The 17850-nt window shown below is 40.2% G+C and overlaps 1 protein-coding gene across 3 annotated transcripts in view; it reads left to right on the top strand.

Annotated features, from left to right (window-relative positions):
• The window catches only part of DOCK8 (dedicator of cytokinesis 8), a 99452-nt gene that overhangs the window by 70699 nt on the left and 10903 nt on the right, over window positions 1-17850 (top strand). For all 3 annotated transcript variants that reach the window (XM_074855384.1, XM_074855385.1, XM_074855386.1), the window contains exons 30-39: window positions 1455-1600; window positions 2321-2503; window positions 3145-3280; window positions 6019-6106; window positions 8765-8861; window positions 10123-10257; window positions 12093-12245; window positions 13353-13511; window positions 14308-14408; window positions 14867-15059. In XM_074855384.1, coding sequence (XP_074711485.1) covers window positions 1455-1600; window positions 2321-2503; window positions 3145-3280; window positions 6019-6106; window positions 8765-8861; window positions 10123-10257; window positions 12093-12245; window positions 13353-13511; window positions 14308-14408; window positions 14867-15059 — 1391 coding nt within the window. The remainder of the gene's footprint in view (window positions 1-1454; window positions 1601-2320; window positions 2504-3144; window positions 3281-6018; window positions 6107-8764; window positions 8862-10122; window positions 10258-12092; window positions 12246-13352; window positions 13512-14307; window positions 14409-14866; window positions 15060-17850) is intronic.

Below are 17850 nucleotides of genomic sequence, written 5' to 3' on the forward strand. Positions count from 1 at the left end.
CATGAACAAATGATAGACGAGAGATTTATCTGTAAGTACTCCTGCCTATCTCTTAGTATAAATATTATGATGCTGCAAATACAGCCTGCAAGATCTGTGAGAAATACTGAGACATAGATAGGTTTAACAAACAGCAGGAATGAAAACTTGTGATACTGACTTTGTGTTACATCACAATTAAAGAAATTTGATTGTTTTCTTTCTATCTTTTTCTGTTGCTCTTTAGTGCTGTTAACGTGATACCAAACTAATCTTGGGCAAATGTAGGCATCACACAGGAAATATCTTTTTATCGTCTGTTGTAACTATACTTTGCTCTACATTATCAGGCCTTTTAAAACAACATTATCTAACCTGTGTCTTTGCATTTTGCTACATGTGTGTTCATATGATACTGCTGAAAGTATCTATTTCACATTTTTTTGTAAGATAGTAGGTCTCTGCTACTTAGAAAACTACATTTCACTTCAATAAATAAAATAAAGGCTACAAAGAAAAAAGGTATATTCCTTGAAGAATGTATTTTTGTCATTGGTTCTGAAAATATTTTGCATTTAGATGTCTGGACAGAAAACTTAATACTATGAAAGTATTATTTAGCACTTTCAGTCTAATAGGATGAAAGCATTTATTATACATTGGCTAATCAGATCTCACCCTATTCTTCTAATCTAAGTATTATCCTTATACCACAGATCAAAAGGAGACATAATAAGGAAGCCCAGGTGTACCAGTATGGCGAGCTTTTAGAGTATCTTTCTTTTTGAAATTCTGCCACAAGAGGCTGTTGACCTCATTCTGAACACACTGGGACTGGCTGTTCACTCAGATCCTCTGAAAAAAAGGACTTGCAAAACAGAAAATGGACGCTCAGAATCAGAGAGTTTTACAAAACTTACATATAAATAACTTTATTTCCTGAAAGCGATGTCAAGAACTAGCAGGGAATAGAAGCAGCTAGATGCCTGAAATCAAACTTGTTGTTCAGCCAACAGGCAATACTGTCTCTGTCAGCTGTTAGCAGACTTATATACTTTGTTGAATATCACCAAACTCATGTATGACTTTTGTGTTGATCCTCTTGCCTGAAATGGGTGGGAACTGGATGATTCCAAGTCTTGTGAAGCACTGGCTTAGCTTTGAACTTCAGAGACAACCTCACATTTGCTACTGCCTTTCCTTTTAATATAGCTTTTCTGAACATCTAGAGCTTATTGGACACACGTCCTTTTCCTGTGTTTATTTGAACAATTTGGCAACCATTCCAGATGGCTGCAATCTGCCTTGCTAACACTGTGCCTCTTTCAGTACTTGGTACCTCAGCCTTGGTACCACAGTCTCAGGGATGGAGGGGCCAATTGTTTTGTTGGCTTTCAACCCAATGGATGACTGTGACATGTGAGCCGCAACAGCTCAATTGTTCCTGAAATTCCAATCGGATATTTCAAATCTAGTTTCAGATGCCCGCAGCGGAAAGGGACGGACAGGAAACCCAGAAGAAGAACAAGAGTCTGCAGGTGCAATCAGTCAAAACGTGGCCCTTGCCATTGCAGGGAATCAGTTCAACCTCAGGAGCTCTGGAATATCTCTGGTGTCCCTGGTATGTCCAGTGCTCAGCTAATCTCCTTTCTTGTATCTGTTTTTCTCTTTCTTTGTTTTCTCCTTCTAGCCTTTCTTGCTACTAATAACTACAGTCATGAGAAACTGCCTTCTTGTTTCTTCCAGCCCCAAGGAATGCCTCATATTCCTTCTGTCATCTCCTCCTCTTCTAGTCATGTAATTACTCCTATACCATAAGTAGTTCCACTTTTTCTACCACATGCCTATTTCCATTTCCACACCCAACTTAAGTCATATTTCCAGATCAGCAAATGCCACTGTGATTACCCCACTGCCTCCCTGTCCCAGTCTCACCAAAATCCATGGATCTAGGACTGAAGATCCTTCTTATTCTCTATCTCTTTTTTCATGATTGTTTTTATATTCTATACAATTTGGCTGACACAACTGCATGGCAAGAGGGGACCAAACAGTTCTAGAATCTCTTTCTACATTACTCTAAGGAAATTAAAATACAAGCATCTAGCAACCAATGCTCTGGTGCTTCTTTCTGTCTTTCACATGCATACAACTGGTCCTGTCACTAATTACACACACATACATTCAAAAAATACAATCAGTATAACCTGGAGGAGGTTAAACTTACCAAAGTCCAGTCCTGAGATTTGATTTCACTGAAACTGAAATAACATTACTTCACCTGAATGAGGTCGCTCTTCTTTTTCTTCTTTCAACTGACATTTACTTTATCTGCTTCTAGCCCTACAGACAGAGTGCCACATTAGGTCCCGATACTACTCGCAACCTTTTGATCTGTTTCCTCTGGATCATGAAAAATGCTGATCAGAATCTAATACAGAAATGGATTGCAGACCTTCCATCCATGCAGCTGAACAGGATTTTAGACCTCCTCTTCATTTGTGTCTCATGCTTTGAGTACAAAGTAAGTGAACGTGGCCTAACTTTGTTGTCCTGTTTTGGTTTAATTTTTTTTTCTTTACCTTCCAGCTGTCCAGGGGATATTGGTTATTTACAATTGTTAAATTAGCTCTTGCCTAATCTGTGCTATGACTGGATAAATTAATTCAGATAAAATCAGTGACACTAGCCTTCAATCAAAATGCAGACAAAGCCTTTGAGGAAATCCTATGAAGTTGGCTTAAATTATTTTATTATTTTTCTTTTCCTGGGGATTTGAAGGCTATTTTTGATGGGCAATATATTGACAGCTCCTGAAAGTACTGGACATGACACTAAGGATGACCCTTTAGTTAAGAGCTCAGACTGGACATCAGGACTCCCCTCTCTAACAGGGTGTGTCTGAAATGGAACAAACAACCTTCTCTTTGAACCTTAATTTCTTTCTCTGTAGCACTGAGCTACATATCTGTGTTTAATAGCAGTACATGTACTACCTCTTTCTACATCTGCAACATTTAATTAGCCTTTATATATTAGCCAATGATATTCATTGCTTTCTGCCCTCTCTACAGGTCTCCTGTTTTATATGGGTCTGGAGATGTAATTTGGACTCATGTCCAAAGATGGAGGCATTACTGTTGATTGCTTTGACTTTACTTTCAGGGTAAACAAAGCTCAGATAAAGTTAGCACCCAAGCACTCCAGAAGTCACGAGATGTTAAGGCCCGATTAGAAGAAGCTTTACTGAGAGGTGAAGGAGCCAGAGGAGAAATGATGAAGCGCTGCAGAATACCAGCTGGTACTTCATACCCCTCTCCCCCATGTCCTTTGAGACGATCTCAAGAGGTTGCAGACATAATTATTTTAATCCTTATATTTTTCACACTTGCAGTCCTTTCCCTTGCAGACCTTTGTTTTGCTGTGGATAAAAACATCATTAGCTTTGAACTATCCAAGGTGTACCTCTGTAATGGTTTAGCCCCTGCCGGGGTCTGAGACCACACGGCCACTGCCCCTCCCCCACAAAGGGAGTGAAATACAAAGCCCTGGACTGACATAAGGAGAGGTTTAATACAGCAGTGCAATAACAACACAACAAACAACAACAATAACAATAAGAATAACAGTAATAACAATGAACAGAGCAAAGTATCTACCAATACAGCAGTGAGAGAAAACCCGGCTGCGCCAATCCCACGCGATCACCGATTCTTCCCGCGCTCTGGTGCCTGGACGTGACATCAGCATAGCATATGAATAACCCGGCTAGAGCTTCCTCCCCCACTGCTGGGGAAACTTAACCCTATCCTGGCTAAACCAGGACATAATCCACCCCTTTGTTCTATATCATGCACATCACATCCAGCTGCCATTTAGCAATTAGCATTAACAAAGGAAAATTGACAAAAGCATGGTTTAATTCATGGTGTGTTTTCACCCCCAATCAAGTCCCCTTGTGGTACGCATCGGACCTCTTCATCCTTCTGCATCACCCACCAGGTGCACCCAGGTCCTTGAACAAAAACAATCCCGTGGATGGGTTTGCCTTTGCCTGGTGCAGGACTAACCCAGACCATTTTTCCCAGCAGGTCCCTCATGCGCACCACAGGGACTTTATCCCCGTCTGCAACACGTGGAAGTTTTGACTGAGCTGGGCCAGCTCGATTGGCAGATCCTCTTGTGTTCGCTAACCAAGTGGCCTTTGTCAGATGTGTGTCCCAGTGTTTGAAGGTTCCACCCCCCATTGCTCTCAATGTAGTTTTTAACAGTCCATTGTAGCGCTCGATCTTCCCGGAGGCTGGTGCGTGGTAGGGGATGTGGTAGACCCACTCGATGCCGTGTTCTTCTGCCCAGGCATCTCTGAGGTTATTTCAGAAGTGAGTCCCATTGTCTGACTCAATTCTCTCTGGGGCGCCATGTCACCACAGGACTCGCTCTTCAAGGCCCAGGATGGTATTTCAGGCAGTGGCGTGGGACACTGGATAAGTTTCGAGCCACCCAGTGGTTGCTTCCACCATTGTGAGCACGTGGCGCTTGCCTCGGCGGGTCTGTGGCAGTGTGATGTAGTCGATCTGCCAGGCCTCTCCATACTTATATTTCATCCATCATTCTCCATTCTGCTGGGGCTTCACCCGTTTGGCTTGTTTGATTGCAGCACACCTTTTCCAAACACTCCACCAGTTTATCAGGACTCTGCACTTGTTCAGGAGTGAAATCCCAGAATGTTGGGGGTGACCACTGACTCAGGCACTTGCCCATCTTCTCCCACATACCTAGCCATTTATAACTATCTGCCCTCAGGGCAGGATTCCGGGTGGTGCTATTGTTGGAGAAGTACCACATGGCCCAAAACAAGATCTGGCAGGCATTTGGAAAACATTGTACCGTGAACACAGTGGCCAGGAGGCTCCAGGGATAGCTGAAACTCTCAAAAACCGAGAGGATCTCTTCCCCTGGCTCACCCACAGAGGGGGTGAAACCCTTAACAAAAGCCCAGGCAGCAAACAGGTACCAGTTCACCCCCACAAGCAGCGAAACGAGCCCATTATAAGCAGACAGTAACCAGTATAGCAAAATAAAACCCTTGACACATTTTCCACCGACAATAAATGCCAGTACTAGGAGCACAGAGTGGAGATGAGGATTAATCCAGCCCCACCACACAAGCAAATTGCCCAGCATTGCAAACATTTCTTATCAAACAATACAAGTAAAAACAGAAAAAAAAAATTACACCTAACAGATTGCTCTAACACCTTCTCCTTCTGTCCTTATTTCAGTCTTCTCCAGCCCCACATTGAGTGCCAAAGTTGTAATGGTTTAGCCCCTGCCGGGGTCTGAGACCACGCGGCCGCTGCCCCTCCCCCACAAAGGGAGTGAAATACAAAGCCCCAATCTGAGATAAGGACAGGTTTAATACAGCAGTGCAATAGCAACACAACAAACAACAACAACAACAATAACAGTAATAACAATGAACAGGGCAAAATATCTACCAATATAGCAGTGAGAAAAAACCCGGCGGCGCGAACCCCACGCGATCACCGATTCTTCCCGCGCTCTGGCGCCTGGACGTGACGTCAGCATGGCATATGAATAACCCGGCTAGAGCTTCCTCCCCCACTGCTGGGGAAACTTAACCCTAGGACTAAGCTCTTCTCAGGTGAAGAATATGAGGCCAAATAAGAAGTTTTAAGACATTCTGAGAAATTGTCTTAGTGTCTAATCAAGAGCCAAGAAATGATGTCAAAACTGTCAGTAAAAACAAATTGTTCATAGAAAAAAAATTGTTTCATTTAATAAATGGAATAATTTGTGTTTTGGTCTTTGAAGACATTAAGCAAATTAATGTTGTAAAAATTTTAGATGAAAAAAATGATGGGATCCTGTCCTTTTACTAGAGCCCTGAGGCTGTAAAGCTGAATGGTTTTAGTTCTGACAGACTGCTACAGACATGTATCTCCTTCTTTCAGTAAGCTATCAGACTTCAGATGTCCCCTTTTGCTTTAATCTCACTGACACATGTTGCACTTTTAGGGAATGACAGATTAGCGGGGCTAAATGAAAACCTGCGCTGGAGAAAGGAGCAGACTCAGTGGCGGCAGGCAAATGAGAGACAAGATAAGTAAGTAGTGTAATAAATATATACTGCTTTTATTAGAACCAAGCTCTTTGGGTTTTTTATGGTTTGTTCTTTCTCCTAGGATGTTTTATTACAAAATTGGCAGTTTCAATCCTTTCCCTCTTCTGTCAAAGAGAAAGAAATAGAAAATGTTTATGTAGCAGAAGTATCCAACTGTTGCTATGACAACAAAGAGATCACAAATACTTGAATGAGGAGTTTAAATAGTTATCTACACATTTTTCCTTCTGATTAGCAGCGTAGGAAACACTATTTGTTGATGCAAGTTGTATCAAATACTCCACAGAGGCTTGCTGTGACATTTATTTTGGTGTTGCTATGGCTCCTCACTGTATAAAATACTGTGGTATAAGTTTTGCCACTTTAAATCAGTTGAGCTGGGCTTCATGTGCTATGTTAAAATTGGGAAGGGTTATAAGCAGGAGTAAGGGAAGATGATACTGTAGTGAATGTTTTTCTTGTTGCAGGTTTTAAGTTATGATGTCTCAATACATTTCATCTTATCGGCACTAGTGGTAGTAGATAAGTCAGTGTAGAGGTTTATGGAAAACTGTATTTTCAGGAATGATGTGTGTTACTAACAGCTTTTTCTTGTGGTACATGCTAAGTTTCTGTAAGCATGGAATTTATTGCTTTTCCCTAAAGGAGATGTGTCATTTGTCCATAGCTACTTGCTTGAATTTTGATTATCTTGATGATCCACTGTGTGTCAGATAGAGGCAGTGGCCTCTGATGAGTTCAGCTGCTGGAGCTCCCATGATATCCTTCAATGTGCATGAATTTGAACTGAGAACACTGACTTGTGCTATGCAGCAACTACATTGTTGTAGCCTGAGCAGCAACTACATTGTTGTAGCCTAGCATTCATCCATGACTATCACATACATTTTTGAACACAAGATTATTGATTTGGAATTTATCCAAACTTTAAAAAAGAATCCTTCCACCTTCTGTGCTAGATAGGAAGAGATGCAGATCCTGTGTGAATATTCTTGTTTTGCCCTGAAAGCAGCTTGCTTTCTGCCAGCCAGTTTCCTTGAAATCAGAATAAAAAAGTCCTCAAGCAGCAGCTCTACAACATCTCTTTACAGTAGTTCAGTTAAACCACTTAAAATAAAATTTCTGGTTGCATAAGTAAAACTGCATGCTGTCCAGGTCTTTCTGTTTTACCCAGCGTTGTATGTGTTGCATGTGAGATCTTTATTCTCATCCTTTTTAGATCTCCTTAGTGTGTATGTCCCATAAGTAGGGTGTTTACAGGTAGTACGTGGCACAGCAGGTTTGCACAGGTCACCACTCAGCCTGCTTCTCCTTGAGTCCAGCATGCTTTGGGATTGTAGTTGCAGTTACAAGCTATGTGTGGTGTCAGAGAGGACCCAGTTAGCATGGTTAATGTGCAAGGCTGAGTGGTTGCTGGAAGTGGTTCAAATGGCTATGCTGTTTGCTTAATTTGTTCGGTTCTTACTCATATTTAGCGATCCCTGGCTTGATTATAGCACCAGCCTTTTGGCAGGCCCTGCTGTTCTTCATTGCTTTGAGTCATTGTAATAGTCATACAAGTGCCCTGACTTCCTTTCCTAGCCCTCCCCAGAATTATCTGGTTGTTCCCAAAAGGATGGCTCTTTACTTTTCTGATTTTCTTTTTGGGTAAGACTCCACTGGGCAGAAAAGATAAGTGAATGTAGCAGAAAAGCCACAGATTTTGAAGTCGCTCAGAAGGTGATTGTAAGAAGTGTGATTGAGTGATTGTTCCAGCCACAGTAATGCACCTTAGGAGCTTTGGCCCAAGTCAGAGCAGCACTGATCTCAAGCTCTAGAGAGCAGCTTCTGGCCATGCAATGGCCCTTTTCTGAGAAGTTCAGGAAAAAGAACAAAGCCTCCTTTTTTTCGTTTCTGACATAGAAGGGATCTCTGAAAATATACTTTTGTTAGGAACTGCACCTATGCTTAGAGCATTCAGCTGCAGAGGAGCTGTGTTCCAGAGCTCATCTTTTAAGTCTCAAGTAAGAGGGTATAATGCATTGCCTTACCACCACTTTCTGGCTTTTATAAATTTTTCAGTCCTCTCTTTAATGGCCTGGGACACTGCTGTATTGACCCCGCAGCTGTTAGAACTGCTGTCTTATGTTGTCAACAGTCTCAAGAATCAACATTTTAAATTGCCTACATTAAAAACTGCTGCTATGGCATTGAAGCAATTTCCCCTTTGCCCAAGCCTGCTATTCTTGCTTTTTTTTCTGGAAGTGTTAGATCAGTTACCTTTTATTCTGTGTTGGGTTTTGGTGTCCTGCTACAGGCAATGCATTCAGAAATTACTGCACAGCTTACTGAACAATTGAACATGATATTGAGGGCAAAGTAACCATTACATAGATTGCTCTTAAGGAAGCAGAAGCATCTGTTTGAACTATCCAGAGGCCTAGATTTCAGGTTTTCCCTTTGGGACTTCTTTTCTATGATAGCAGGTCTCCTCGATTGACTCCATAGTTCTTAAGAAACACCTCTGAACACTATTTTCATTGTTTGATCTTATGGGATCATTCAGAATGGTATAACTTGTATTTTGACTTTGTTTAAGCAGCAGGCCATCTAATTCTTGGGGTACTCTCTGCGTGCTTTAATTAAAACTCCTTTTTGCAGGACAAAAGCTGAGCTAGATCAAGAAGCTCTGATCAGTGGAAACCTGGCAACTGAAGCTAACCTGATCATTCTTGATATGCAAGAGAACATCATCCAGGTGGGAAACAACAGAGCTGGCTTGGTACCAATCCCTGCTCCCTCAGAAGCCAGGGGAAGCAAGATATATTTCTCCTTTTGTTTCTTAAGCAGTGCAAAATGTTTTAATTAAAGATCTTCTGTAAACTTGTATAATCTTGAAGAGAAAAAAAAAAAAGATGAAGAAGAATGAATCCAAAGATGAAATTGCTGCCTGCCATACACTCTTGCCACAAGCCCCTTCTACTGTAGGGCATTGCACTTCTGTGAATGAAAGGGAAATCTACCATGTTATCTTCATTAGTTGTTGCTGAAAGCCATTTCCCCTGTCTTACTATGATTCTGGAGTTTGGAGAGGATGAGGGAAGAAAAGCATTTATGCTAGGAATGTATCTGAAGATTTTAGTAATTTGGAACTGGACTGCTGGGTGGCCTTTGGTCATACTTGCGTGTATGATCCTGTGAGACAAAAGGATTTAACCTTGACTCCCACAGAGTGCTCAGTGTAGGAAAATATCTTCCAGCTGCATGGAGTCCTTCTGAAAAGAGATATGCCCCTAAGAGCAATGTAACATGCAGAACTTACTTAACTTCTAGGAGTCAGATGCAGTAAAATTTCACAGTTCCTTCACAGCAGTGGTACTAGGGTAGTTGACTCTGCTTAGACATGGTCTTCTGGTTTTGGAGAGACACTCTGAATTCATGGGCATGGGAATACTACCACTGGCGCAACATACATATTCATAGATAGCAAGGGGAAAACCTGTTAGCATTTAGCTGCTTGATTCTTATAGTACTGGGCATGATTTTTGCATGGCGCCACTTATAGCGCCTAGTGTCCCCACTATTTGGGTTGTGGGTTTGATCAGAACATACCAGTATGCCTATTTAGCCTATATGCCCAGGAAATCAGAGCATGAGGGGGCAAGGGGAAGGATGGTGCTTGCCCACCACAGGATCACTTCCTGATCCAAGGTATGTGAAAGATTGGACAGAAAATGGACAGAGCTTCAGAGTCACTGCAGAAGCTGACTGAGCTTAAAAAATGCATTGGAGGGTGTGTGGATATTGAGAAATGTTTGGGAGATTTTCCACTCTGTCTTCCTGATCACTACAAAAGTGTTTTGAAATTCCTCTGAAGCAGATCTTAACAAATGGAAAATGCAATCTCTAAACTCCCAGATGTGTCTCATGGACAGGAGAGCAGAACTTCAGTTCCTATGTGCCAGTTCATTGCTGAATTATCTCATGCAGTTACTGTTGTTTTTCTCCTCCATGTGTAGGCAAGCTTTGCAGCAGAGTGCAGAGACAATCTTTTGGGAGGAGTTTTGAAGGTCCTGATAAATTCTCTTGGCTGTGATCAGAGCACCACTTACCTGACTCACTGCTTTGCTACACTCAGAGCACTCATTGCTAAGGTATGCTCTTTACATGCTTCTGATTTCATGCTTACAATCAAATTATTGAAGCAGCATTTCTAGAGCAGAGCTGTGTGCATTCACTTACCACTTTTCCTTGTCATTCGTTAAATATGTCTCACATATGTAAGTACAAATGCCTATCTATAGGGATGTTAAGGGACTTCTACAGCTGTTGTGAGGTTATTTCATTGACACAAGATGAAATAACTGAATCTGAATAATCTTGTGGTTTTACCAGTCTATTCTTAAATACAGAAAATTTACTAATAAAAAGGTAAAATATTCCACCCATTATATTTCAAATACATTCTGATTTTAATTAGGAATCTTAATGCCAGGGATTGCATAGATTCCATAAACTCAAATTTAAATTATTATATCATCAGACTAGTTTCCAACCAGTTGGGAGCAGAGACATCAAAGCTAACTTATCAGAGATCAGGGGGATCATTCTAGGTTTCTACTTCTAAGATAGGTTCCAAAATTCTAAGTTGATTCTGAGATGTTGACATATTTCATCTTCATTCTGCCTGAAAACTAAGCTGAATCCTAATCATTCTTTCATTTCTGTATCACCAATTAAAAAAAAATATTTCAAAATGTATATGAGGACAGAATCTGACACAATGTTTTTATAATATGGGTCATAATGGGTTAGGTGCTTCATGAGGACTCTAAAATCTGTTTAAGATTCATTCTCCTACAAAGAAAAACAGTTCCAAAATGGAAAAGTCCATTAAATATTTTTTTCCCCTAAACCAGTCTAAAATGCAAATAACAAGCAGGATACTCCTGTCCAATTAATGCCTATCTGCTGTTAAATGCAGATTGGCTGACAAAACCTAATTACAGGGTAGATATCTGAATAGTTATGGAACTCATAATTATGTTTTCACTGTACTTTATCTTTGAAAGCTAACTTACAATTACAATAATGAATTTTGTGAAGCAATCTCATTGAAATAGATCTTCTAGTTAAGCTTACTCAGTTCTGTATTTTATGAAGCAATCATTCCAATTATTTCTATTACACTGTAGGGTATATGTGTTATTTTACAAATAAAAATTATAGAACCCTGTGCCAGTAGGCTTGTAATATAAATTAGACATAAAACAGTGAGATAATGGAGTGAAGTTGAGAACTGGGAAATGGGCCTGCAAATGAGAAATAATATCCTGTGTTCTGTTCACACACCTTTATCAGTCCTATGTATGTACATATGGTACTGGTGCATCTGTGCTGTCTACAGCGAGAGTTTCTTAAGGACAGACATCCTTCCCCCTGGGCACACTGTCTGCCAAGTGCATTGTAGAGACACTGTAAAGGAGGGTCTGGCATGAAAGCTGAGCAATGGAGTTTTGTGGCACAGCATAGGGAGAACATGCTGGAGGGCTGGGGAAGGGTAGGGCATTGGTGCAAACAGCTAGTAATTGCTCCTTATGCTTAAGGAATTATTTGCGTGTTTCATCAACCATTCTATATTCTGAAAATAGCAACTCTCCATGCTTCTAGGAATTTTGCAATATTTGAAGTTTTCAAAAGCTCCTGGAGCCATAGGAGTCTGAGAATTTTTTTTATTCTCTCCCTTTCTGCCACTCTTTTTCAAAATACAAAGACTATTTTCAAGCCCTTTTTCTGTGTAGAAAAGCTTGAAAATAGAACTTACAGTGTCACAAGAATCAGAAGTCCAAATAAAAAAAAAAAAGTATAAAAGGTAGTTTTTGCAAATTTTAGATTTTGTCTGATTCCTGTGATTTTTGTGCACTAAGCTAGTGATGTTTTCATGGCCAGAAATGAGAGTAATTAATGTTTTCTTCTCTGTCTCACTTAGTTTGGAGATTTCCTGTTTGAAGAGGAGGTCGAACAGTGTGCTGACCTGTGTCAAAGAGTTCTCCATCACTGCAGCAGCAGCATAGATATTACACGGACTCAAGCCTGTGCCACTCTTTATCTCCTCATGAGATACAGCTTCAGCTCTACCAGTGTAAGATTTTGAGAACAGCAGTATGTTTTGTACCACCTTTTTTTGTGATCAGTTGAAGCCAAAACTGGAATTGTGATAGCAAATGGAACACATCTGCAGATAAATAGTCATATGTTATGCTGTTTCGCACATTTGAGACAGAATAAGTGCTAGAAGTATAGGGAAAAGTAGTTTTAACTACTTTCATTAGTAGTTTCATTAGTAGTTCATTATTTTGTTTAGGAAAATGTGACTTTTTCTGCAACATCTGTAAATCTTCAAATGGAATGGCATTAGGCCTCTGATAGCAAGGACTGTACAATGCATAAGAAATACTCTTCATTTTGTCACTTTTTTTTTCCACTCCTGTGTCAGAACTACTTAAACTTAGACTAGTTCTATTCTAATGCAATTACAACCTCAGCAGAACTACTGTATGCTTGTATTAATGGGAATTCTTTGCTGGCCCCTTGGTCTCAGGACAAGGCTCTTATTCTTAGCACACATATGGAATAAAATACCTATGTTATGCATGTAGGTTCACAATGTCCTAGCATGGAAGGACATGCATTAGCATTTTGGATAGTATCTGATACTGCACAGAATTTTCTTCACTAGTTGTTACTTTAAAAGCCCTGAATATGTAAAAAGTGTTGGCTTTGCAGGAATAAAATGTGCCTCTGAGACACCATGATCAGCAAGGTATAGTGCATCACCAGGTGAAGCCTTCAGAGGCCTTTTGCTTCCCAGACTTGTTTCCAGAATCTTTTCCCAGTCCTTCTTCCTCTTCTCCTCAGTGGGTGTCCTGATCTACACACCCACTGGCCTGCTCAGAGGGGGAAAGAGGTGCTTCTGCCTTCCCCTTGTGTCAAGCAAGCATATGTATTCCAATAAGTATTCTTGCCCTAAAGTTCAGACATGTCAGAATTAGGGAACTTTGGCTTAACCAGGTAAAACAGGACTGGCTTTAATGCACCAGAGGCCACTCATGTGAGCAGTGAATTTAATGCACTCAGTGTGGGCAGGAGAAGGTGGGCTTTGTTTATGCAGTAGAGAGAGGTATCTGAACTGGAGGTATGATGCAGTGCAGCCATCATTCTTTCATGTTTTTATTTTTCCTTCTGAAAGAATTTTGCAAGAGTGAAGATGCAGGTGACCATGTCGCTAGCCTCGCTGGTTGGAAAATCACCGGAGTTTAATGAGGAATTCCTTCGACGGTCCTTACGAACCATCCTAGCCTATGCAGAGGAAGATGCAGATATGCAGGCAACTCCATTTCCCATTCAGGTCAAATGTTTTTTGACATCTGTGGCTTTTATCAGGAGCTTTCACACAGGAATGTGCTTGGAGCAAGTCCGAGATCTTGGTCTTCCAAAGCAATGAAAATAAGGATGCAAGGATTATTGCATGAGTTCATTTCCAACAGAACAATAAGCAGGGAAGAAATGAAGGACATAATTCCATAGAATAAACCCTTAAGAAGTTCTGCAGAAATCACATTACAGGAGAATCATCTCTTAGCTTTGTGTACAACTTTCTTCTAGACCCCAGCAGGAACTGTACCCCGTAAGAGTTTCCTAAGATGGAATGTGATTCATTATGTTTTCAGACAAGTAGCATGATGGAAACTTCTCTCCCTTTGTCAGTTCATAAGGCAGCAGCAGCAATAATGTAAAACATTTCAGACAACTCTAAGATGCTTTGCTAAAATTCTTGCAGTAACTCAGCTTGTGCTGAAGACTCACAAAAACATCTGCTTTGTTATCAGATCACAGATCAACTAAAACTGAGCTCCATTAGCACATAGGTTTGATTTTTTTTTCATTCAGAAATAAATGGATCAAAAGATTCTAGCTCATTTTGATTAATTAAAGTATATGTATAAGATCTACTATGTCAGCAGTCTTTGCTGCATTGAATAGAGTTGGAAAAACATATCTTGTAGCAATTCAGCGTCCTGACATTTTCATGGGTTAAGAGGGACTAAAAGAGGATAACATCATCTGGTGCAGATGCTGTTATTTTTCTAGAAGGGAAAAAATAAGTATCTGAGAAATGCATGTTGATTTTTGTATTACTGCAGGTAGAAGAGCTGCTGTGTAATCTGAACAGCATCCTGTCAGATACGGTGAAAATGAGGGAATTTCAGGAAGATCCGGAGATGCTCATGGATCTCATGTACAGGTGAATTCATTTAGAATTGCTACTGAGGAAATTCTGCAATGAAGTTAGCACCAGAACCGTTCATTTTAGGGACAAGCTGTGGACAAACTCTCTAGCTGTTCTGTTTGCGTACAGTCCTGCTTTAGCACAGCTCATGTGTCATAGGGGGCCCAGGCTGTGGGAGTGAACATGTTGCAGTGGAGCCACTGGAAGGTAGTCACAGACTTGGGCAAGGATGGGAGTTGGGGACTGATGAACACTGAAGAGTCTTGGGTTCAGCAGTTTTACTCTCCTCATAACCTCTGTGTGTCCTGCCTACCCCTGCCTAACCGTTTCTTTTGCCCTGTGCTTAGTGAATCATACAGAATAAAGACAGGCATGTCTCCTTCCATTCAACCCAGGTGGAGAATTATAAAGGTTCTTTCTGTTATTTGAGAGGAAGTGATTGTTTACACATCCTTTCCGCCCTGTGTTGTTAGAATTGCCAAAGGATACCAGACATCCCCTGACTTGAGGCTGACTTGGCTGCAGAACATGGCAGAGAAGCATACCAAGAGGAAGAGCTACACAGAAGCAGCCATGTGTCTGGTCCATGCTGCAGCGCTGGTAGCAGAGTACCTTAGCATGCTTGAAGACCGAAACTATCTCCCAGTGGGCAGTGTCAGCTTTCAGGTAAGAAAAGGCTCCCAAGCTCTAAGAGCATAAAGCTGGGATGGCCTGTTCTGGTGTGTGTATTCCTTCTTGTGTTAAGCAGCATATGGGGAGGAAAAGTCACCACTCTTGGTAGGTTGTTCCAATGATTTATGCTTACTGACAAAAACTGGTACTTTATTACCTGGCTGTATCTAGCTTCTGTTTTGAGTGGAAGTTGGATACTGTAATCTCTTGTTTGATAAGTAGAATCTCTCCATTATCACACACCTTTTCCTAAGGCTGTTACTTCTCAACTGTGACAGATGCATCTTTCAAACTTCTTTCTCATAATCTAGGTAATTGGAGCTACTCAGTTCTTTTAGGCATGTTCTCCAATCCTCTGACTGCCCTCCAGTTACTAACCAACACCCTTTTGATTGATGAATGATGCAATCACTGTAGTCTATACACAGTCACATCAAAGTCAAGTAAAAATGTCCCATAAGTTCTTTAGGCCTGGGAAGTACCTCTCAGTTTATCTCTCCAAAGACTCCACTGGTTCTTTTGGTGTTGTTGAGCTCTTTACTCAGTAATATATTGATCTTTTCCAGAGAGTTTTCTTGGGTTTTGTCTTTCACCATTCTTTTCTACATCATATAGATGAAAAAATAACTTTTTGTTGTTAGAGGCAGCCATTTTGAAATGCAGATATTTATATGTAGTTTATCAGATTATGCAGTTTTGGTTACTCTTATCTGAACTGACTTCATGTGCAAATTCAGCGATTTTACTGCTTTTCTTCACACATTATTAAAAATACAAACGACTGAACCCTTAAAATATTCCCATATGTTGATGATTCCTCCTTTATCATCGTTCTCTAAGACCGGTGAAGACCATTGTTCATTTACAGAGCTTTTGCTGCAATGACTATGAATCATTCCAACTAATTAGTGAAAATGTTTTGCAGAATCAACTCAGATGTTGTATAGACATCTACTGTTTGAGTATTATTGCCTTTATGAAATTGTAATCTCTTTAAAAGTATCAGGTTTCTATAGTCTGGTGTTGATTCAGATTAATTACAATACAATTAATTTTTTCTTTAGCAAAATTTTGTATCAGTATTTCCACCACTTTATCCTGGATGCAGACTGATAAAACTATCACTATCTGCTCATCTTATTTACTTTTAAAAAAATGTGGTCCCCAAAGCATATTTCATCCTTGGAACTTCCCCAGTTTTCTAAAACATATGACAATTCAGTATTCATTGCCTGAATACCCTTTTGCTTAGCTCTTTTAAACTGTCAAGGAACCCATTTTGTGGTCCAGGTGATTTTGAAATGGCTAACACTAGTAGTTGGTACATTCATCATCCCTTGATATAACCATACCACCTGGATTTTTTTTTCCTTTCAGAATAGTAGACGTGAACATGATTGAATCACTTGGCATTTTGCACTGAATTAAGTATGTTAGGCTTTAGTATTTGCAATTTCACCTTAGCAATCAGTTGATGGACTAGAGTTATTCTTAAATTCCTTTACTCTTAAAATAGCTGTATATACTCTTTTTACTGGCTAAACTTAACTGGCCATGGATTTATACTTCTGCCATTTTGCATCCCTTATCTGTTTTGTATACTTCCTAAATTCTAACTTCCATTCACAACTTCAGTTTTCTTCTTTTCTCCCTACTTGTTACATACTATCATCATCTAGATATAGGTGAAATCTGCATTCCCTTCCCAATGTCATCCTGCTCCCAGGCTGCCTTGAATGCTTGTAATCTTGCACACTTGACCCTAATGCAGTTCCTCCTTCCATTGCTCCCAAATTACGCATATTGCCATGAATGCATATGTTTCCAGTTATTTTAGAGAACCAAAGTTTATTCTACAAGGCACTAGGCAAGAAAAAACTTAGAAGTTTAAAAGCAACAAAGCAGTCTCTCTCATCTAAATGCTTGTGTAAATACATGTTTGCCAAAGGAACAGTTGCTCCACGGGAGAGAGGTAATAAAATGCCTTAATGACCAGAAACCCAGTTACACAACTCTTTATCTGACAGCATAATTTTGAATTTCAGTTTGCTCAATAACAATAATTAACTATAATAACACTTTGCATTTTTACAAAACCTTTCAAGAGAAGAGCTCCCATTCTTTACAAACAGGTTTGTGTTTTGTAGCACCTGTGAAGATCTTGTTCAGATGACCTTGTTAAAAGAGAGAAACACTACTCAGACTGTCTTGGCTTTACCTGGAGATTCAGATCTCACTCACTGACTCCTTCTGTTTTCATATCTGAGATAAATTAATTTCTTCCCTCTGTGCAATCAAAATTATCCCTCAAAATCACAACAGGATCACATTCAGTGAAATTCCCTTTCACTGAATTCGTGTTTACACTAAATCCCCTTTGCCAGTGATAAGGCACACTTAGAGTATGAATTGCATATGGACTGACTTTAAATCCACTTTATATTACCACAGACAAGGACTTAGTGTGTGTCTACCTGCTGAGGCACAGGGCTAATTAGCCGAGGCTCAGCAGTAGCCTAATTCAACTGTGCTGTTTTGGGGATCTAGGTTGCAGGCTACCCTAGCCATATCTAACGTGGTGATAAGGGATGGGGATCACAGTAAAGCCCCTTGAGTTTACACAAGTGTTTCTTTTCCTTAAAGAAAACTATGCTTGTGAGGTCCAAAAAAATTGCTGATGATATACATAGTAACTGGTATATTTCCTTTATTATACAAGGCACGTATAAAATTCTTCAATGTGAAAGGTGGATCAAGGCAAAAGGTGGGTGAGGCGTGTCCACTT

Source organism: Strix uralensis, chromosome Z (genome assembly GCF_047716275.1).
Source record: "Strix uralensis isolate ZFMK-TIS-50842 chromosome Z, bStrUra1, whole genome shotgun sequence".
Classification (NCBI taxonomy): domain Eukaryota; kingdom Metazoa; phylum Chordata; class Aves; order Strigiformes; family Strigidae; genus Strix; species Strix uralensis.